Here is a 21,735-nt window from a genome sequence, read left to right as displayed (position 1 = left end):
CACACATGCATGAAGGAGCCCAGCTGAGACCAGAAGAATTGTCTAGCTGAGCCCGGCCTGAGCTAGGTGAGTATTGGGGTGGCTTGTTATGCAGCAGTAGCTAACCAATACATACGCCCACTGCAGATAGGATGCCAGGATTCAGTGATATGTTCATCACAAGTGACTTGGCAAACAGTAGGCACCCAATAGGTGCTGGTTTCCTTTTCCCTTTGTTTAAAGTTGGATCTTTTGAGTTATACAGAAATTCTTGTCATCATGTATGCCTCTGATTGGTGCTTAAATGAACTCAGTGCCCCACCCAACAGGAGGAAAGAGACAACCAGAGTCTGACCACTAGGGCCCAAGGCCAGATTGCAAAATAAGAAGTTTGTCTTTAATCTGTTCCCTCCAAATTTAAACTCTGGAGGTCAAGGTTGTGGACAGATTTGAAGACGTTGGGCTCCACCCTCTGGGGGCCCCATCTTCCTTCCTTTGCTGTCTGATCTCTGGAAAGGGGGAATGGGCCCACACTGAGAAGCAGCTGGGACGCAGTGGTTGAGCTTTGGAAGCTTCCTGCTTGCACCCCTCTGCTCCCTCCCTGGACTTGACACCGTCTCTCCCCACCTTGGGTCTGAGGAGAGATGTTGGTAGGGCAGAAAGGACTCCTCAACCCCAAACTGACTTGAAGTTGCAGCTTTCATCTTTGAAATAAATAGGATTTTGGCCTTCTATTTCATAACACAGGACACTCCGCAGATCATATCCTCGTCATGCTTCCCTGGAAGAACACCTCTGAGTTCTCAACACCCAAAATGCACAGCAGCTACTTATCTCGCCATACATTTTCCAGCTGAAGTTCATACGTATAGAATTTACACTGAGCCTTCAAAACTTAATACAATATTTTAACCTAAACGGCATGCTAGAAAAGCTTCATGTTGCTTTCACACATAATTGGTAGACGGTCAGAATCACGCTAGTCACTTTGCAAAGCTTTGGAGTACCAACCAAGGAGGTGTACATATTTGATGTTGCTGGTCTAAGAGAGGCCACTGCTGTTGAATTGTGTGGTGACCAAGAAGCAATGCTTTAAGCATTTTACATTCTAATACAATATTTGTAAGTTATATCTAGGTGCCGTATTGTGATTTAGGAAATCGGTAGTTTTTCAATTCACTTGCTAGTCCTTATCATTTTTCTTATTTAAAATAATGGAAAATAGGTTTTCCTTAGAGTATTCACAGAGATAATCTGACATCTAAGGCACAGGATACTGACATTAATGGCAGAGGACTTTCCAGTCTGTCTTAGTTGTAGATTTGTAAATACCTTCCAAATTACTTAACTTCTATTCTTCCAAATCTTATAGTAAAACTGATGCTCCATGAGGTTGTACTACAAATATTCTGCTGTTTTGCGTCCTCTCTGCATAGAACTGGGGCTGTGCATACTCCAGTTTGAGAAGCATGTAGTAGTACAGCACTTGGAGTTGATCAGAAAACTTAGATGGAAAAATGCATTATCACTATAACCTCCAATAGCAAGAAATTATTAAAATCGGTTCCAAAAGGATATTTTTAAAAGCATCTTAAAATTGGTTCTGAAGGAGTCTTAAGGAGTCGTATTAAAGGTATTATGTATTACCTTTTAGACACAAACTTCCTTAACAATTTGGGAAGGAGCAACCTGGGGCCCAGAGGAAGGATTCTGGCAAGAGAACTAATTTCAGGTAGGGTACCTTTCAGGTACCCATCAGCGAGCTTCTGGGTGGGCTCCCCAGAAGCCTAGGCCCGCCCCCAGCACTAGCCCCACCCCTACCCGGGACCGCCTCAACACGTGCGGCCTGCCTGCACTGCGCATGCCCGCGGGGAAGGGGCGGGGCGAGTCGAACCCCAGCAGGGCCTGCGTGAAGACCATGGCCATGCTGTGTCGGCTGCGAGAGGTGCCCCGGCACTTGCTGGTTTGCGAAAAGTCCAACTTCGGCCACGACAAGTCGCGCCACCGGCACCTCGTGGAGACGCACTATCACAACTACAGGGTGAGTCCACACCCCGGGCCCGCGGACCGCGCACCATTCCGCGGGCGGTGGAGGCTTGGGGAGAGCCGCGCTCTGCTCCAGGGGCCCGACCTCGGCGCGCGAAGGGGCGGGGGGGGGGGGCGGGGGGGCGGCCCTCGCCAGGCATGCTGGGAACTGTAGTCTCTGGCCGCTCCAGGCCTGTGGTTTGCCCCTCCTCAGGACTACAAGTCCCAGGATGCACCGGCGCGGGGCGGTGTTCCGCCGTCGGAGGGAGGCGCAGGGTGGCGTGCGCCTGACAGAGTTCGCCGAGCGGCTGGCCACTTACTCCGGCCCAGCACCGCCGCGGGTGGGTTGCGTCCCGGGAGGGGCGGGGCCGGGACGAGGAACTGGCGGGTGTGCCGCGCTGCCCGGGACGGACCCGCCCCTTCCCCACCCCGGCTTCCTTCCCTCGCCGCGCGCCCGCGGGTCTTTGCAGAGCCTCGTGCCGAGTCTGTCTGGGAAGCTGCTTGCCCTTCTGAACCGGTTATGGGCGCTAGTTTGATACCTGAGAAACCTCCCCCTTTGCCTGCTGCCTTCTGCGTTGTCCAGCCAGAGTGCCCCATTTCGGCAGCTTTTGCAGAAATTCGCCGAGGCTTCCCTGCTCGCATGCACAACTTCAGAGCGATTTTCACTGTTGCTTCGTGAAAATGTCACCCTCACGGGCGCCTTTTTCGCAAATGTGGTGGTTGAAGCATCGGTGAGGTTAATTATCAGTTTATCCAGGATCTGCTGAGAGTAGAAGAGAACATCCCTAATTCCCAGGTAGTGTCTGCTGAGCGGACTTCACCAACCCATTTAAGTGGAGAGGGCTTCAGAATAAACCTTAAAATGAAAATGCTTTAAGCCTTTTACACTTTAAATCGACCAGCCTAATCTCAACTCAGGCCTGACTGGCTAGTTTCTCAGACACAACTGGTGACCCTGGTCCTTCAGGGACAAACTGGTGTCCCAGCTTTGGGAGAGTGGTTTTTCAAGGTGTGGAGCACCTGGCCGACGTTTGAAACCTGTCAGGTTGATTCTCTCTGCTTTGGATGGAAAGCTTATCACAGACAGCAGTCGGGGATGTGTACCTTATCTCTCCCGTCCCATCTGTAGAGTTTTTCTATCTGGAAAGTGTAAACATCCAGCAGACTTCTGCTTCCATGTAACCTCTTAATAATTGGTGTCCCTAAATTCCTTATGCCCTAAGGGATAGTTCCTTTGATTCCAGCCTGGTACTAGGATACGCAAATCTAGGGATATTCAATTGTACTATATTTCCCTAAAAATTAATGTAGTTATAGGAGCGGGCCATAAAATATATTGCTCATTTCCAAAAGATAAAACACAAGCAAGGGCTTCCCTGGTGGTACAGTGGTTAAGAATCCGCCTGCCAATGCAGGGGACACGGGTTCAAGCCCTGGTCCGGCAAGATCCCACATGCCACAAAGCAACTAAGCCTGTGCGCCACAACTGCTGAGCCTGCGCTCTGGAGCCTGTGAGCCACAACTACTGAGCCCGCATGCTACAACTACTGAAGCCTGCACGCCTAGAGCCCATGCTCTGCAACAAGAGAAGCCACTGCAATGAGAAGCCACGCACGGCAACAAAGAGTGGCCCCTGCTCGCCGCAACTAGAGAAAGCCCGCACGCAGCAAGGAAGACCCAACGCAGCCAAAAATAAATAAATAAATAAAATAAATTTTAAAAAATTATTTTAAGAAAAACCCGCAAGCAAGAGCTTCCCATTAAAATTGTTTTGCTCATTCAGCTTTCCTGTACTGTAAGCTTGAATACAGAAATGGAAAACTTGAATTGTCAAATTTCTCTTTTCCTGAGATTAATAAGTTCTTTTTGTTTTGTTTTTTTCTATTTTTATTTTTATTTTAAAAAATTTTATTGGAGCATAGTTGCTTTACAATATCGTGTTAGTTTCTACTGTACAGCAAAGTGAATCAGCTATACGTTTACATATATCCCCTCTTTTTTGCATTTCCTTCGCATTTAGGTCACCACAGAGCACTGAGTAGAGTTCCCTGTGCTATACAGTAGGTTCTCTTTAGTCATCTATTTTATACATAGTATCAATAGTGTATATATGTTGCTCCCCATCGCCCAATCTGAGATTGGTGAATGAATTTAGGAGTTTTTTTGAAAGCTGTGGAGGAATGGTTAGTAGCCTTCATGATGTTGTATCGTCCCTAAAAACCTGGGTGTTGATCTACATGAAAATAAGACTTGTTTATATTACACATTCCAATAGGTTTCATTTCTGATTCCTGAATGTGGGATACTATCAAAAGAACTGAAAGACCTGGTCATGGACTCTGGACCCTATTACTTTGTGAAGGATTTACCTCTTCATGAGTTAATCGCACACGAATTCATCAATACTTTTGTCAAGAAAGGTAAGAAAAGCCGTGTAGTGTCTATGAACGCGGTGAGATGAGGAAGTCCAGGGAGATCACATAGCAATACCAGGGTCCTTCTCTTGTTTTGAATAGGACTGCTGGAGGTCGTCTGTGTGGTCAGGTGTGTGCATCCCTCCCTCCGTCCCTCAGTAGCTCAGCAGACTCTGTGTGCCCTCATTAGGCGGTGGTTTCTGATTGCCCTGGTCCACAGGTGTTGTGTGGGGATGTGTCATATGAGGGTTAATGGAGAGGAAAGTCATTCGACCGCTGTGTTCAGATGCTCCGTGTTCAGATGTGCTGCCGTTGGGTGTGTGGCTGCAGAGACAGACCGCTGTTCTCCCCGCAGTCCCCATGACAGCTGTCTGGAGAGGGCGGTCCCCTGATGCGGCCACAGCTGCTGCCCCCACAGTCAGGTGCCGATTGGGGTTCAGCGTCTTCTCCTTAGACTTTGTGGCTCTCAGCCTCGCCTGCGCACCTCATTCCCATCTGTGTCTGCTGGGTGGATTGGCTTGTTCCAGTTAGTTCCTAGGAACCACTTGTTTGAAACTATTTCAGCGTGTCTTTAGGGATCCACCCTCACTATATACATCACTGCACAAGGGCCACTGACATCTTGTCTTTGGTCTCACGGACATGATTCCTTTCTTCAGCTTGATGCTGGGGGATTCCCTGGCAGTCCAATAGTTAGGATTCCTCGCTTTCACTGCTGAGGACCCGGGTTTGATCCCTGCTCGGGCAGCTAGGATCCCACAAGCTGTGTGGTGTGGTCAAAAAAAAAAAAAAAGAAGTCTGAGGCTATTTTGTTAACAGTGTGGACACTGGCCATGGACTTTTACATAGCTGACCCGACTTAACCCTGGCAACAACACTGTGAAATAGGCCTGCAACCCCCATTTTACAGGTGAGGAAATTGAGGCTCAGAGAGATTGAGTAGCTTTCTTGACTTCACACAAGTTTGTGGCACATTTTGAGCCTTCACCTGGAACTCTGCCTCTCAGGTGTGTACGCTCCCCTGCTCTTCCACTTTGTGCCCCTCTGCCGGCGTCCCCAGAGGTATGCGCTCCATCCTGAGTCCATTTTCTGCTCGTTGGTAGCCGGCTTGCACAGACAGGCCCTAGGCAGGGGTGTGAAATAGCTGTGCTTGGCCTTGCGTGTCCTCCAGCTTGGCTGAGTGAGCTGAGTGAGCTGGAGCAGTGACCCGGAAGATTGTTATCCTGTGAAAATAATCCACTAACTCTTTGCAGGTGTGATTTTTTTTTTTTTCTTGTCTTAATTTCTCCTCTGGGTTTTCTCTTACAGGTGCGTGCTATGCACTAACGTACAACACAAATATTGACGAGGATAATACTGTGGCCCTGCTACCAAACGGTAACCACACTCATTTTTTCTTCTTTCTTAATTATGGAGGAAACACAAACGGTAGAAAAGAAAGAGTCAAGTCATTCGGATGTGTGTAAAGTGAAAGTCCCCCCTTTCATCCCCGTCCCTCCAAACTCACTACCGTTCTCAGCAGGCATTCTTTTTTTTTTTTTAAAGAATCAATTTTATTTATTTATTTATTTTTGGCTGCTGTTGGGTCTTCGTTGCTGCGCGCGGGCTTTCTCTAGTTGCGGCGAGCGGAGGCTACTCTTCGTTACGGTGTGTGGGCTTCTCATCGCGGTGGCTTCTCTTGTTGCGGAGCACAGGCTCTAGGCGCACAGGCTTCAGTAGTGTGGCTCGCGGGCTCTAGAGCGCAGGCTCAGTAGTTGTGGTGTACGGGCTTTGTTGCTCTGGGGCATGTGGGATCTTCCTGGACCAGGGCTCGAACCCGTGTCCCCTGCACTGGCAGGCAGATTCTCAACCACTGCACCACCAGGGAAGTCCCTCAGCAGGCACTCTTGTTAGCAGGTAGGTGTTCATTCTTCTAGACATTTTCTATGAATTTATAAACACACATACAGGTTCTTTTTTTTAAAAAAACATATATTATGTCATATTCCGTTGTTTCTCAGTTTGCTTTTTTCCCAGGCTGTATATCCTAGACATCTTTCCCTATTAGTACATACAGTTTTTTGGGGTTTTTTGTTGGTTTTTTATTTTATTTATTTTTGGCTGTGTTGGGTCTTGGTTGCTGCACATGGGCTTTCTCTAGTTGCGGCGAGCGGGGGCTACTCTTCATTGCGGTGCGTGGGCTTCTCACTGCGGTGGCTTCTCTTGTTGCGGAGCACGGGCTCTAGGTGCACAGGCTTCAGTAGTTGTGGCTCGTGGGCTCTAGAGCACAGGATCAGTAGTTGTGGCGCACAGGCTTAGTTGCTCCGCGGCATGTGGGATCTTCTTGGACCAGGGCTCAAACCCGTGTCTCCTGCTTTGGCAGGTGGATTCTTAACCACTGAGCCACCAGGGAAGCCTAGTACATACAGTTTTAATTTACTATTTTTAATGTCTTGAAAATATTCCAAAGAAGAAGTATACCATAATTTGTTTACTCTTTTTTTAATAAAAATTTAGATAGTTTCTAGTTTCATTATAATAAATGATGTCTTTGTATGTATAATTATAAATAATACCCTTGTATTATAAATAAGATACATGTATGAATAAACAATATCCTTGTATTATAAATAAGATCCTTGTGTGCACTGGTATTTTAACTGCTCAATTTGTCTTGCTTTCTCTTAGAGAACAATTGTATTTTTAACATCTCTTTTATGGGAATTATTTGACTTATAGGGAAACTAATTTTATCACTGGATAAAGACACTTATGAAGAAACTGGACTTCAAGGTCGTCCGTCTCAGTATTCTGGCAGGAAAACCATGAAATTTAGTAAGTATTATGTATGCTCACTCCATCAGTTTCTAACAAGGTAGTAGTCTTCCTGTAGCAATTTGAAATTAAATGTTTGAATTGCCTCTATTCTCTTTGTTCAGAAAAAGTGTGGCTTTTTCTGTCTTTAAAACTCCTTACTTCGGGGGCTCTCGGGTGGGCATCAGATAGGATGAGATAGATACTGCTGTGCATCTGTTTGTCTTCAGCTGTCGGCTGCATCTTGAAAAGATCACAGACTTGGACATGGTCCATTAGATACATATGTTTTGGGTCACAAATTCAAAGTGGTGAACCCGCTTGTTCTTTTTTTTTTAAATTGAAGTAGAGTTGATTTACAATGTGTTAATTACTGCTGTACAGCAAAGTGACTTAGTTATACATATATATACATTCTTTTTCATATTCTTTTCCATTATGGTTTATCACAGGATATTGAATATAGTTCTTTGTGCTGTACAGTAGGACCTTGTTGTTTATCCAGTCTATATATACCAGTTTGCATCTGTTCCAACTTGTTCTTAATAAAGAATTTCCTTTAATTTTCCCAAGTTTTGTGATGACTAGTAGAAATTCACCCATGAGTGAAGAGGTGTAGTTCTGCTGATGGTCTGGCTTGAATGTCAGTAGTTACGGCTGCCACCTCCACAGCTAGGTTAGAGTTGATCTCTGCCCTTGGTCTTTGACTAGGAAAAATGTGAATTTAAAACACCTGTTGTGGGACTTCCCTGGTGGCGCAGTGGTTAAGAATCCGCCTGCCAATGCGGGGGACACAGGTTCGAGCCCTGGTCTGGGAAGATCCCACATGCCGCGGAGCAACTAAGCCCGTGTGCCACGACTACTGAGCCTGTGCTCTAGAGCCCGTGAGCCACAACTACTGAGCCCGCACGCCTAGAGCCCGTGCTCAGCAACAAGAGAAGCCACCGCAATGCGAAGCTCGTGCACCACAACGAAGAGTAGCCCCCACTCACTGCAATTAGAGAAAGCCCATGCGCAGCAACAAAGACCCAACGCAGGCAAAAATAAATAAAAATAAAAATAAATAAATTTTAAAACTAAATAAAAAATAAAACGCCTGTTGTAATTATCTCTCAATGCCAGAAATGCCCATCAGAGGCAGAGTTTTGGTTTGGTAACCCAAAGGGAGGGCAAGAAATACAAAATAACTTTTCTTGTCCATAAAATTTCTTAAACTCCTGATGTTTTTAATCTAGCATGTTTTACACAGTGCAAGCTGTGTGTATATGAATGAACTGTTTATTCCTCTCCATTTTTTTAAGTTGTTTCCATTGATTTGATGGATTTATCCTCTAAACTGGACTCTAAGAAGTATGAAAGAATATCTTGGGCTTTCAAAGAAAAGAAACCATTGCAATTTGATTTTCTTTTGGCGTGGCATCCAACAGGTATGAAAAGTATAATGTGTAACGATGGAGTGGTTTTGAAATCTAATGGTTAATTAAAGGGGAGCTGTGGGGACGGAATGGTCCTTCATCCCAGTGGTCAGGGGTGGTGTGTACGTAGATGGATACAGGTGTCCCCCGCTTTTCCAAAGTTCACGTTACGCTCCTTTACTTTTACAAAAGCAGAAAGTGAAACTAGTGTTGAGCGTGTGCTTTGCAGTGAGCTGCTATAGAGGCAGTGTGCACCCCAGCAGCGAGAGTGGCACCCCCAGCTCCCTGCCCCAGAATTGCACTCAGCATCTTAGCCTCTAGCCGGCAGAGCTTTGAACTGTGTCTTTGAGCGTTTATCTCGTGCATCTGTTAGCAAGATGTGTCTTAAGGTAATTGCTTCTTCGCTTTATGCCATTTCCACTTAATGCAAGGTTTTGTAGGAACACTGTACTTTGGGATGGGGGCAAACCTGTAAACATTGTTAAGGAAACTGCTTTGGCCTCTCTGGCATCCCTGAGAGCCGTAGTCCGGGATCATCTAGGCATGCAGCTGTCCATCTCCATCTCCTTGGGTTGTGTGTCAATCAAGAGCTCCTGAGGGTGGTCTCAGGGCAACTAACCTTTGTCCATTTCTCCCTTTCCCTCCTCCAGCTTCCCTCCAACAGCCTTGGCTGGAATGTTTTAAAATAACACCAGTTATACTGATAGATACAAACTGCTTATTCGTTATTGCAGGGTAGTAATCAGGCATATCATTAAATGTCAGATTAAATTTGTTGTACCTTTTAATTGATTAGAACAATACATTTAGTTCAGAGTTTCATGTTCACCAAACATTTTAATCGGCTTACAACTGCCATGTATCTCGCTCCTTTTAGAAGTGTATCTTTGGCCCAAAACAAGATTATAATGAATCAAATCATCACAATTACAATGGTGTAGTTCTCTCTTGGAGAGGAGGGAAGCCCACAGGTCCATTTTGGAAATAGGTCCATCTGTCTGCTCCTCCTGGGAAGTTGGTGGTCACTGGGTGCTACAGGGTTGCCTGTGTGAGGCCTAGGTCTGTAATACTTGGGTGCTTCTTCTGTGTGTGGTGCAGACACAGAGGGCAGAGAGGCTGACATCTCAGTCGTATGAAGTCTTTACTGAGGGCCTCCTATGCATTGGGTTCTGGAGACCACTGTGTTCCTAAGACTCTGAAGTATTTTAAGGGCTTGTCAAGACCTGTGAAACGCCTGAGATTTTACCCTCTTAGCAAGCTAAGAAGTTAGCCAGCACGTTCTCGTGGGCTCTGGCAGGAGACACGAGACCCCTGGTCAGAGACAGAGAACCTAATGATTCCCAGCAGTAGCAGTGGCCAGAGCATCGGCCTTTGCACCAGTTCACCAAGGCCTGGCTCCTGCAGGGTGATGCATGGTGGGCAGGTGATTCTGGTGCAAGCAGGGGGTTGCAGTACAGGAGGGGAACCTGGAGCCTAAGGAATTCACATCCTTTATGTGGGGCAGTGAGCCTGCTGACCTTTGCCCTGGAGGGAGGGAGGAGGTGGAGGGAGACATTATTTCTAATACACTGGGCAGTAAGCAGTCCTGCCCTCTGCTCCAAGAGGGCCACTATTTCCGTCTTCCAGGGCTATTGGAAAATCCTTCAGGATACACTGGATCTTACTGGGTTTTAAAGACAAGCTGGACTGAGATTCTGTCATTCAGCTCCTCTTCTGTTTCCTTCTTCAAGAGTGTGCAAATATGCTCCTTTCTCTGTAGAGTTCACTAATTTTATTTAAACATAAGTAATGCTTTGGGTTTTATTTATTAAGTCAAAAGTTTCTTAGTAGAGCAGATGTTGAGACTAGTATGGCTTGAATCTGAAAGCCTTATGATTTTCCAGAAAAAGTGACAGAAGATGAATGTTGACAGAACTTTGGCACAAGGAGGCGAAGGCAACTTAAATGATTTTAATTTGAATAAAGCTTTGTACAACCTCCTCTGGCCTTACTTCATCCTGCCTGCTTCCTGAAACCCTCAAGTGGGAATGGGGTGGATTCAGGGATGCACTGCACTTGTTTACACTATTCAAGTGGCCTTATTTGGTGTGTTTGAAGGTGCAGAAGGATCAGCGATGATGTCATACTTTTCCAGTTACCGGATTCAGGAGCATCAGCCAAAAATAGTGCTGAGCACGATGACAGACGTGCAGTGCCCAGTGCTGCAGAGCGGCGAGCTCAGGGGCCAGCCGGAGGCGGCCTGCAGCGCCCAGGAGCTCTTCGAGTGGCTGGGCGCCGTCTTCAGCAACGCCGCGCTGTGCGTATGAGGGCTCCCGGGTCCCGGAGGGCGCGGGCTGGCTTCTCGTTTTCAACAGGGGTTCAGTACTTTGAAAGTGATCGTGTAGTGGATATAAGTGCGTCTTCTTTCTCTTTTTTGGTTACAGAAATAATGAGCCTGATAATTTCATATCAACCTACTGCTGTCCTCAGCCAAGCACAGTGGTGGCGAAAGCTTACTTGTGTACAATCACTGGTTTCATCCTTCCAGAGAAGATACGTCTCCTGTTGGAACAGCTGTGGTGAGAAAAAAGAACAGCCTTTTTTGCCATTTATGTCTTGCTTGTCTCCGCCTCTAGCGTTTCAGGGGCAGCGCTAATCCAGATTCCGGGGCCCCCTCACAGCGTGTCCCCCTCTTCCCTTGCTTGGGCTCACGTGCAGCAACGTCATCATCTTACGTGATGTAATTATCCCTGGTGGTATTGCCACGTCCTTGTCCTTTTGGAAAGAAGAGAGCAGAGCTTTACGTGCTTCTTGAGAACAGACTGCTCATTTTTCTTGTTCTGCTGCCCCAGACCATTTCGGTGCAGTTGAAGTTACAGTATCACTTAAGAAAACGGCAGTACTCTATGGAACACATTATGATCTGTTTTAAATACTGGATTTCTGCAAAATGCTTCACTTTGAAATGGGTGGGAAGAGGAGCTGACCACCCCTGAATCCAAATCATATCCAAGATCTGCCCTGGCTCTAATATCCATGAATCACTGGGCACCGGTAACATGCCACGGGTTCTATAAAGTAGTATTGGATTTTCATTCTGGGAGGTGTTATGTAAATACAATGTGAGGAAGCTCAAATCCCGTATTGAAAAGAATATAACGTGAGCATCATGCCTTCTGAGTCTTCACTTGAAAAATGTCTAAGATTTAAGTGTTGAGGGTTTTCCTTTTTAAATCCAACATCCTCTTTCACATTTATTAGCTTCGTACTTTTATTTTCCTCAGTAAGAAGGTTGAAGTTTAAAAAATTTGATGGATTTAAAAAAAGAAATTCGATAAATTATTCTGCAGTGTTTCAGTTTACAGAGCCTCCGAAAGCAGCACTGTTCCAGGGAGGGAAACGATTCTTACCCACTTCGTGGGGATTTTTTTGTTCTTTAAATCTTATATGCTCTTCCACAATAAGGGTAGGAACCGCTGAAGTTTGTTCTGTGCGCTGCATGTTGGTGAACCTTTACTGAATTCACAGTATAGTACCAGGAATTTAATTTCTGTCTCCTAATTTTTATAAATGAAAGCTAAGGTGGAAGCTTCATGGGAGCATCAGAAATAGCACTTATCCTGAATAAGTAAAAAAATAAATGGGACCGTACCTAACTCTTCCTGTTCGTTAAGAAGTGTCTGTCTTTTTCAGTCGCTACTTTGATGAACCAAAGTTGGCCCCGTGGGTGACGTTGTCGGTTCAAGGCTTTGCGGACAGCCCTGTTTCCTGGAGAGAAAACGAACACGGTTTCCGAAAAGGAGGAGAACATCTGTACAACTTTGTGGTTTTTAGCAATCAGGACTATTGGCTTCAGTTGGCTGTTGGGGCAAATGATGACTGTCCACCGTAACGAGCACAGAGTTTGAAGTCACGTTTGTTTATGTTTATGCTCGTTTTCCGTATTTCTCCGCAGTATAAGGACTGTGTGTTCACTCAGACTTGGGTGATGATGACATTTCTCAGATCAGCATCCGTTAGCATCTGCTCTGGACTCGGGCCCGTCCTGTGACAGGCTTGCCGTCCGGTGGAAGCTCATAGTTGATTTCTCCCTGTCACTATGAGCCCAGGGTGTGGGCTACTGCATGGTAACTTGGGCCACGATGGCCAGGGACCGGGGGTTGTGGGACCACTGGGTAAGATGTGTGCTGTGATTGTGAGTTTTTCACATCATAATAACAAGAAATCCTTAACATCATACTTACCAGAGCCAGTTCCTGCATTAGTGCTGTTCATCTATTACCTCGTTTAACTCTCACATCAGTCCTGTGAGGGAGCAGAGTGTACGTAAGCTACTGAAGTCACCTGCTTGTGGATTCACGACTGGATCTCAGATCAGCTGGTTCCTGGGTGTGTGCTCACTCTCCTGCTTCTGGGTCAGGAGGGATATTTGGAGACTGTATATTCATAAAGGACAAGTTGAATTTTACAGTAACCTATAAGCGAAAAGAATCTGAAAAACGTGTGTGTGTGTATATATATGTAAAACTGAATCACTATGCTGTACACCTGAAACTGACATGACATCATAAATCAACTATACTTCAATTAAAAAAAAAAGTGACTTCCCTGGCAGTATAGTGATTAGGACTCGTGCTTCCACTGCAGGGGTGCGTGGGTTCGATCCCTGGTCGGGGAACTAAGATCCCACATGCCACATAGCGTGGCCAAAAAATAAAAGTAAAAAAAAATGTTGAAAGAATTTTTTTTTCCCCCCAGCAATATGGCTGATAAGGACCAACTGAAAACTACTTAAATTTCTGGAATACCTATCAAGAACCATTTTTTAAAATGTTTCAATGAGCTGCAGAATAAGAATGCTCAAAAGCTAAATAATTTATTTGGCCACATGAAATTAAATTAGAAATCAGTAACAGAAAGATCCTTGAAAACCCCCAAGTATTTGGAAACAAAACTCACAAGTCAAAGAACAAATCTAAAGAGAAATTAGTAAGTTGAAATGAATTTTTTAAAATAGAATTTGTGGGTTCTTGCTAAAGCAGTACATAGAGGGAAACTTGTAGCTTTAAATGCCTGTATTAGAAAGGAAAACAGGTCTCAAATCAGTGACCTCAGTTTCCACTTTAAGAAACAGTAAAAGAAGAGCAAATTAAATCCAAAGTCAGCAGAAGAAAAGGAATAATAAAGATCAAAGTGCTAACCAGTGAAATAAAATAGAGAAAAATTAATCCAAAAGCTTGTTCTTTGGGAAAATCAATAAAATTGATAAATCTCCAGCCAGATTGGTGAGGGAAAAAAGAGACCAATTACCAATATAAGGAATGGAAGAGGTAACATCACTGAAGATCCCACAGATGCTAAAATAATAGGAACACCTCTATACCAATAAATTCAAGAACATAGGTGAAATTGACAAGTTCCTTGAAAGACACAAATTGCCAGAGCTCACTCAAGAAGAAACAGGTAAAACCTTCCTATAACCCCAATGGGATGGCTTCAGTGGTGAGTTTTACCAAACATTTGAAGAAATAATACCAATTCTACACAAATACTGCCCCTCATTCTATGGGGTCAGCATTACCCTGGTAGCAAAATTACCGAGGTATCCTGGCTGGGCAAACACATTGCAAGGAAAGAAAACACTACAAAACAAACATTCTTCATGAACGTAGGTGCAAAAACTAAGCAAAAGTTTTAGTAAATTGAAACCTATGATATAATAAAAAGGTAATATGGCCATGGGATTTATCCTGGGAATGCAGGGTTGATTTAACATTCACATAATCATTTCAATCAATACTAGGAACGTATTTGACAAAATCCACGATCTAGTCCTGTTAAAAACTCTGGCAAACTGGGAATAAAGGGGACTTCCCCAATCTGATTAAAAGACATCTGCAAAAGTCCTACAGCTAACATCAGACTTAATTCTGAAGGGCTGAATCCTTTTCCCCTAACATCAGGAAGAAATCGGGGATGTCTCTGGTCATTGTACTGGAGATTCTAGACTGCAGTCAGGCAGGAAACAGAACATCCAGACTGGAAAGAAAAAAACAAAATGGTCCTTTTTTCACAGATGACATGATCATCTTTGTAGAAAATTCAGTGGAATCTATAAACAAGATGTTAGAACTAATAAGTGCGTTTATCAAGGTTGCAGGATACAAAGCAATGTACAAAAATCAATTATATTTCTATATATGAACAATTAGTGAAATTAAAAATCATTTACAATAGCATAAAAATACTAGGTAGTTAGGAATAAATGACAAAAAATGTGAAAGACGTACACTGAAAACAAATATTGCTATGATCGATTAAGACCTAAATAACTTGGGGTATATACTTTGTTCACGGGTCAGAAGACTCAGTGTTGTTAAGATGTCATTCCAGGACTTCCCTGGCGGCGCAGGGGTTAAGAATCTGCCTGCCAATGCAGGGGACACAGGTTCGAGCCCTGGTCCAGGAAGATCCCACATGCCACAGAGCAGCTAAGCCCATGCACCACAACTACTGAGCCTGAGCTCTAGAGCCTGTGTGCCGCAACTACTGAGCCTGAGCTCTAGAGCCTGCGAGCCACAACTAATGAGCCTGTGCTCTAGAGCTCACGAGCCACAACTAATGAGCCCGTGTGCCACAACTACTGAAGCCCATGCACCTAGAGCCCGTGCTCTGCAACAAGAGAAGCCACCGCGGTGAGAAGCCTGAACACCACAAAGAAGAGTAGCCCCCGCTCGCCACAACTAGAGAAAGCCTGCGTGCAGCAACAAAGACCCAACACAGCCAAAAATAAAAGGACAATAAAATAAAATTAAAAAAAAAAGATGTCATTCCAAAATACAGATTCAATGTAGATTCAATATAGCCCCAGCAGGCTACTTTCTGTGTGTGTACATAAATTGACAAGCTGATTCTAAAATTTTTGTAGAACTGCAAAGGACCTAGAGTAGCCTCCAGGGCTGTCTTGGAACTTGACAACACAGCACCAAAAGCCTCCAGCTGCCCCATTCTTTCTCCCTCAACATGATGTAAACCCAGCCCAAGTAGGAAGTCAGGAGGTGTTTTTCAGTGTGTCCCCCTTGTGATCTGTAAGGGTGCCTGCCAACTGCGAGGAAGTTTCGTAATAAGGGACTTAATTGAGGAGGTGCCAATTGACGTTGGAAATAAGATTTATTGTTGTTAATCCTTTGGAGTAATCCGGGGTTGACTAGTTTTTTTTCAAACTATATCTGCCGGTTAATACCATGTTCAACAATTTTCCATATAAAATTAAAAAATAAAAATCTGGTATACAAGAGGGGTTGTAGAAGATTGAGTTGAGGAATTTATGTGAATAGGAAAACAGACTTGTAGATCTTTAGGGAACAAGTGTCAAGAGGTTTCTGGAAAAAAAGAAAGACCTACAAATTACCAAGGCAGTTTTCTTAAGTTTGAAGCAAGGGAAACGGTAACACAGCAACCGACCAAAAAAGCTGTGCCAGAACCCTCCCTTTTAAGGAGCTAAGATTGTGCTCAAGTTCTTTTTGTGTAATTTACCGGGACTTGGGGACCAGAAAGACCACTGCAAGCATATTCTTCAGAATCCAGATTAGGGGAAAAGTTTTATTCCTTGGGTGCAAATTTACTGCTATATTCATCTTAATAAATCAAACTAAATTATTTGGCAGGAAGCCAACTGTGACCCACACATTTCTAAAGAAATGACCAGAGATCGAAGATGATTATTTTCATCTCTTATAATTGAAGAAATATTTGTCTTGTTTTCCTGTTGCCCAAGATTGGAGTTTTTTTCCTCCTTCTGGTATGTTGCCTCTAAACCCATGTGCCATTTTCACCACAAAGCTCCCTGGATTCTCCAGAGACAGAACTAATGGGATATATATATATATATATATATACACACACACACATAGTATTTATATCAATACGAAATATATGAATACACAGTCATATATAGTATTTATTATATAATATAAATATTTGCATATTTATTATATATAATGAAGATAATTATGTTGTATATTATATATAATATATTGTGTATATATATATTAATATATGTTGTAAATACAGATCTTCCTTGACTTATGATAGTGTTACATCCTGATAAACCCATTGCAATTTGAAATTATTTTAAGTCGAAAATGCATTTAATACACCTAACCTGCCAAACATCATAGCTTAGCCTAGCCTACCTTAAACATGCTCAGGACACTGACATTAGCCTACAGTCAGGCAAAACTATCTAACACAAAGCCTATTGTATAATACAGTGTTGAATAGCTCATGTAATTTATTAAATACTGTACTGAAAGTGAAACGGAGTGTCTGGGTAGAGAATGGTTGTCAGTGTATCAGTTGTTCATCCTGGTGGTGGCATGGCTGCCTGGGAGAGCCCAGCGTCACAGGAGAGTATCTTACCGTGCGCACATCGCTAGCCCTGTAAAAGATCAACATTCAAAGATCAAGGTTTCTACTGAATGTGTGTCACTTTCACACCATCGTAAAGTTGAAAAATCCTAAGTCGAACCCCGGGGGGACCATCTGCATTTATCATGATGAATTGGCTCATGCAATGGCGGAGGAGAAGAAGTCCTGCAACAGCTGCCGTCTGTGAGCCGTAGACCCAGGAGAACCGCTGGCGTAGTTCCGTCCAGGTCGGAAGCCCTGGGGACCAGGAGAGCCAGTGGTGTGAGTCCCATCCAAGGGCAGAAGACCCATGTCCTAGGTCGGCAGTCAGGCAGAGAGGGTAGAATTGTTCCTTTCTCGGCCTTTTTGTTCTGTTCAGGCCCTCAAGGATTGGATGAGGCCCACCCACACTGAGGAGGGGAATCTGCCTTACCGGGTCTGCTGATTCAAATGCTGATCTCATCCAGAAACCCCTTCCCACACACCCCCAGAAATAACATGTAGCCATAACATCTGGATACCCCACGATGCAGTCAAGTTGGCACTTCACACTCCGTCGTGAGTTACTTTGGTCTGTTGTCATGTTTGTCGAGCCCCTGGTTTCCACTCAGTGGTTACTGGTGCTGAACAGGGAAGAACAAATCTGACTCCATATTGGGTCTGTTTCTTTAACCTTTGTATTCTGTTGCTTTTGCTACAAGTTAATCAGCAAAGGGGTTGCTGCCTATAAGCTTAGACTATGCATAATGGCCCATCTCTGGGAACCCTGCCTCCCAGGTCGTGAGCATTAAGCTGACATACCTTTGTTTAGCTCCCAGGAAACATCCTGACCAGGCCCACCTGTGAAGGACTGCAGGGAGGAAGAAATGAACACCTCCCCTCTGGAGGCTAATGGGAGCCAGGAAATGCTTGGCTTTGCTCCGTCCCCTCTTAGTATAAAAGGAGCCTGCGTTCTAACTCAGGCAAGCTGGATCTTTGGGGTACGCGGTCACCCCATTCTCAGTCTGCTGGCTTTCCAGATGAAGTCGCTCTTTCTCGCCTCAGCAGGTCGTCTCTCCGTATCTTGGACTCGGCAACAATGGGGGCTGTGAGAGCAGAACGGATTGATGACAGGATTTCTCCTTTTGAGGAAGAGACACTTCAGGAAGACAGCTGTCTCTGCGTGGCCCAGCTCTTGGCTCAAGCTGACATGGTAACCACGACAGCTGATGGAGCTATGGCCCAGCTCTTGGCTCAAGCTGACATGGTAACCACGACAGCTGATGGAGCTAGATGTGCATCCTGAAGATCAGCCGGGACCTTCCGGGGAGGAAAGCCTGCAGGGGGCTTCCTGGGCTTGGGGCTACTCTCCTTCACCCCCTCACCTGCTGGGCCCTAACTGACCAGTTCGTGAAGCCACTGCCCGGCAGGACACCAGCTGTCTTTGGAAAGATCTTGCTACGAGCCATTTTCCTCCAATGATGAAAGGAAAACTTTTCTCAGGAGAATGCACTGCTTTATAGAAACAACCGTTTTCGTAAATATAGCCCGTGCCCCATTTGTGAACAGCGGTTCGTGCATTACTGCAATGGAGCGACTCTCCTCAGTTTAGGACGGGGAAGACTCATGGGGAAAAGTGGTTGGACCTGGGGTGGGACTGGATTTCCTTCTTTCTCTTTAACTCTCTGTATCAGCCGGCTGAGTGCGAGAAGCTGTCGAAATCCGTCACCATCACCCGAGCGCCGTTAGCAGGTACGGCCTCAGTGAGAAGGTATAAATGGTCAGAAATTCGGGGTCTGGAAATCGGAGCTATCACTCTTAGCAGCTGTGAGCTCTTTCTGAGAAAACAACAGGCACAGAGAAAGGTACTATTCCTGGAGACTTTCTTTGTTTCCCTCAACTAATGAGGTAAGTTGGAGCCCTTTCCTTTTACTGGTGAAGCGCTCACATCTGGGTTTTATTTCAGATAACAATTGCCAGCCTCCAGGTATCACGTTCTGTAAATCTTAGTGAGTCTCTGGGCTTTTAGGCCAAACTGCCTGACAGTCTTCCGGGTGAGGGACCCAGATAAGACTGGGAGGCTTGAGAATGTAGGGCAGTCTTTCGGCTTCACAAGCAGCCAGAATTTTTCTTGATGTTTCTTTTAGCCTCTAACAGGGCTCAATGTCTTTGTTCCTGAGGGAAAGTTGTGGGCATATAACACCTACTGAGCTTCCCCAACTTGCCTCTGTGTCTCAGCTGGTAAACTTTGCCCCTGTTTCGTTTTGAATCCATTCTGAAGTTCTCAGAATAAAAATACCAGCCAGTATATTTGATTTCATAATAATAGCTGACATTCACTAAGCACTAATTGTGTGTTCAGGCAGGCTAAGCATTCTGTATGCGTTCCATCAGCAAATGCCCGCTAAAGACTTTTTTTTTTTAAGTGAAGTATAGTGGATTTACAATGTTGTGTTAGTTTCAGGTGTACAGCACAGTGATTCAGTTATACATATATATCTTATTTTTCAGATTCTTTCCCCTTGTCGGTTATTACAAAAAATTGAATATAGTTCCCTGTGCTGTACAGTAGGTCCTTGCTGGTTACCTATTTTATATATAGTAGTGTGTATATGTTAATCCCAAACTCCTAATTTATCCCTCCCCCCTTTCCCCTTTGGTAACCATAGTTTGTTTCCTATGTCTGGCCCACTAAAGACTCTTACGGCAGGTGTTACTCACATTTTGCTGATAAGGCTAGAGAAATCTTCCCTAGGCCACATAGCTAAGTAAGCAGTGAAATCAAAATTGCAAATTACGTTTGTGTAGCTGGAGATTTTAAACAAATTCCCTTATTCATGTTTGTTTGAGATTGGGAGGACACAAAGGAACTGCTTCAGTTATCCATTGTGAGGTCACAAATCTCCCCCAAACCTAGTGGCTTATAACAACAGTAATTTATTATTTCTCATGACACTGCCAGTTGACCAGGAGGTCTTGTCTCCCCTGATGGTGAGTTGGCTGGAAGGTCCAACATGGGCTCACTCCCGTGGCCGGCTGTCAGTGCTGGAGGCCAACTGGTGCTGTTAGCTGGACACCGCAGTTCTCTCCTACATGGACCTCTCGTGTGGCTGCTTGGGTTTCCTCACAGCAAGGTGACTGGGCTTTAAGAAGGAACATTCCAAGAAGACAAGCCCCATTGTGAAAGTGCTTACGAAAACTTCACTTGCTAACGGGCCCATGGGCCAAAGTTGGTCTCACGGCCAAGCCCCGAGTCAATGTGGGAAACTTCACAAGGACACAGATCTTGAGAGCTGGGGTTCACTGGGGTGGGGGTCATCAGTAACAGACTACAGGCATGATGGGATACTATTGTGTTTTTTGCCTGAAAAGCATCCTTCTTTCCCCCTCAGGCTAATAGCAAAGCTCACCAATTAGCATTTCATGTTGCGTTTACAGCCCTTCGCATATAAGTTTTGAAATTTTGAGCAGTGATGTTTAGGCTGTTAAACTGATCAGTGGTTGGCTAATTCAGTTATTAATTTAATATTCCGTGCTTTCAAGGTGCTGTAGTCTAGTGAGAATTAACTTATTAACACACTTGATAGCTTGTGTAATAATCACAAAACCCTAGCAATAGGTGTTACTGTCTCTGCTTTACAGGTGAGGAGGTGCCGTCACCTGGCCCAGGTCACACACCTGGTTCTCAGCAGATCTGGTTAGAGCGTCTGCTGGACCCCAAAGCCGTGCTCCTTGCTCCTCCCCATCCCCCCTCTGGTGCTGAACACACACTGGGGAGCTGAGGAATCGACAACACAGGGCGCTTGAAGGCTTGCAGGGAGGTGGAAAGATTTTTTAAAAGTGAATTGCAATTAAGTTGAGGAGGAAGTTCACGGCAGCAAAAGTCTGTAGCCTCTGGCTAATTTCTTGCTCATGTGTTAGACTAGTGGGCCTGGTCTTAACCCTTCTGCATCTCTAACACTGTTTTTAAAAACTACATATAAAAGGGGAATTCCCTGGTGGTCCAGTGGTTAAGACTCCGCGCTTCCACCGCAGGGGGCGAGGGTTTGATCCCTGGTCAGGGAACTAAGATCCCACATGCCGTGTAGTGTGGCCAAAAAAAATTTGAAAAAAGAACAACTACATATAAAATACACGCAGCATAAAATGTACCAGCTTAACCAGCAATAGGCGTCCAGCTCAGTGGCATTATGTACACGGGCACTGTTGTGTGACCACCGCCACTGATCCGCGAACTCTTTCATCATCCCAGATGGAAACTCCTGGCCCTCTAAGACTTCTGAACAGAAGAATTATCGGTGCCTTTTGAAACTTTATTTGGAAGGCAAGTGCTGGGTAAGTGCCCTTCATCTGGGTGCCCTGGGCTGGTCAGGACTGGACACCCCAAAATCCCATCAGGTTGCCTCTGGAATCTTCCTAAAGTTCAGAGGTGCCCCGTGGGGTTCAGGTCAATGAAAAGGAAGCCACGGTCGGGGGTGTCAGGAGGTCGCTGGAGGGAGGTGGTCGTTAGGGGCTGAATGGCGTCTCCCAAAATTCACATGCTTAAGTCCTAACTCGCCAACTCCACTACCACAACCCCGCACCTCAGAAGGTGAATATACTTGGAGATTAGGCCTTTAAAGAGGTGATTAAGGTAAAATGATGTCACGTGGGTGGGACCTAAAGCCAGTGTAACTGGTGTCCTCGTTAAAAAGGGAAATTAGGGGGCTTCCCTGGTGGCGCAGTGGTTGAGAATCTGCCTG

General features: G+C 45.0%; 1 protein-coding gene across 3 annotated transcripts; it reads left to right on the top strand.

Moving 5' to 3' along the window:
• Positions 1-1,728: 1,728 nt before the first annotated feature.
• Positions 1,729-13,106, top strand: RPP40 (ribonuclease P/MRP subunit p40; the record flags this gene model as incomplete). 3 transcript variants are annotated; one of them, XR_014250871.1, is made up of 9 exons in its annotated part: positions 1,729-2,020; positions 4,280-4,424; positions 5,727-5,795; positions 7,137-7,232; positions 8,513-8,638; positions 10,724-10,922; positions 11,050-11,184; positions 11,458-11,659; positions 12,299-12,397. XR_014250871.1 is itself a non-coding variant. In XM_082413352.1 (8 exons), the coding sequence occupies 8 exons, from the start codon at positions 1,841-1,843 to the stop codon at positions 12,495-12,497; spliced, it is 1,149 nt and encodes a 382-aa protein (XP_082269478.1). In that variant the 3' UTR covers positions 12,498-13,106. The 3 variants fall into 3 exon arrangements, 2 of the variants coding, with proteins under 2 accessions (XP_082269478.1, XP_082269479.1); XM_082413352.1 differs by lacking the exon at positions 11,458-11,659 and having other exon boundaries at positions 1,841-2,020; positions 12,299-13,106; XM_082413353.1 differs by lacking the exons at positions 1,729-2,020; positions 11,458-11,659 and adding an exon at positions 3,608-4,187 and having other exon boundaries at positions 12,299-13,106.
• Positions 13,107-21,735: the final 8,629 nt, after the last annotated feature.

Source organism: Balaenoptera physalus, assembly GCF_965194825.1.
Source record: "Balaenoptera physalus genome assembly, chromosome: 11".
NCBI classification, from domain to species: Eukaryota; Metazoa; Chordata; class Mammalia; order Artiodactyla; family Balaenopteridae; genus Balaenoptera; species Balaenoptera physalus.
The sequence above is the reverse complement of the archived record's forward strand: the minus strand, read 5'-3'. Positions and strand labels throughout refer to the sequence as shown.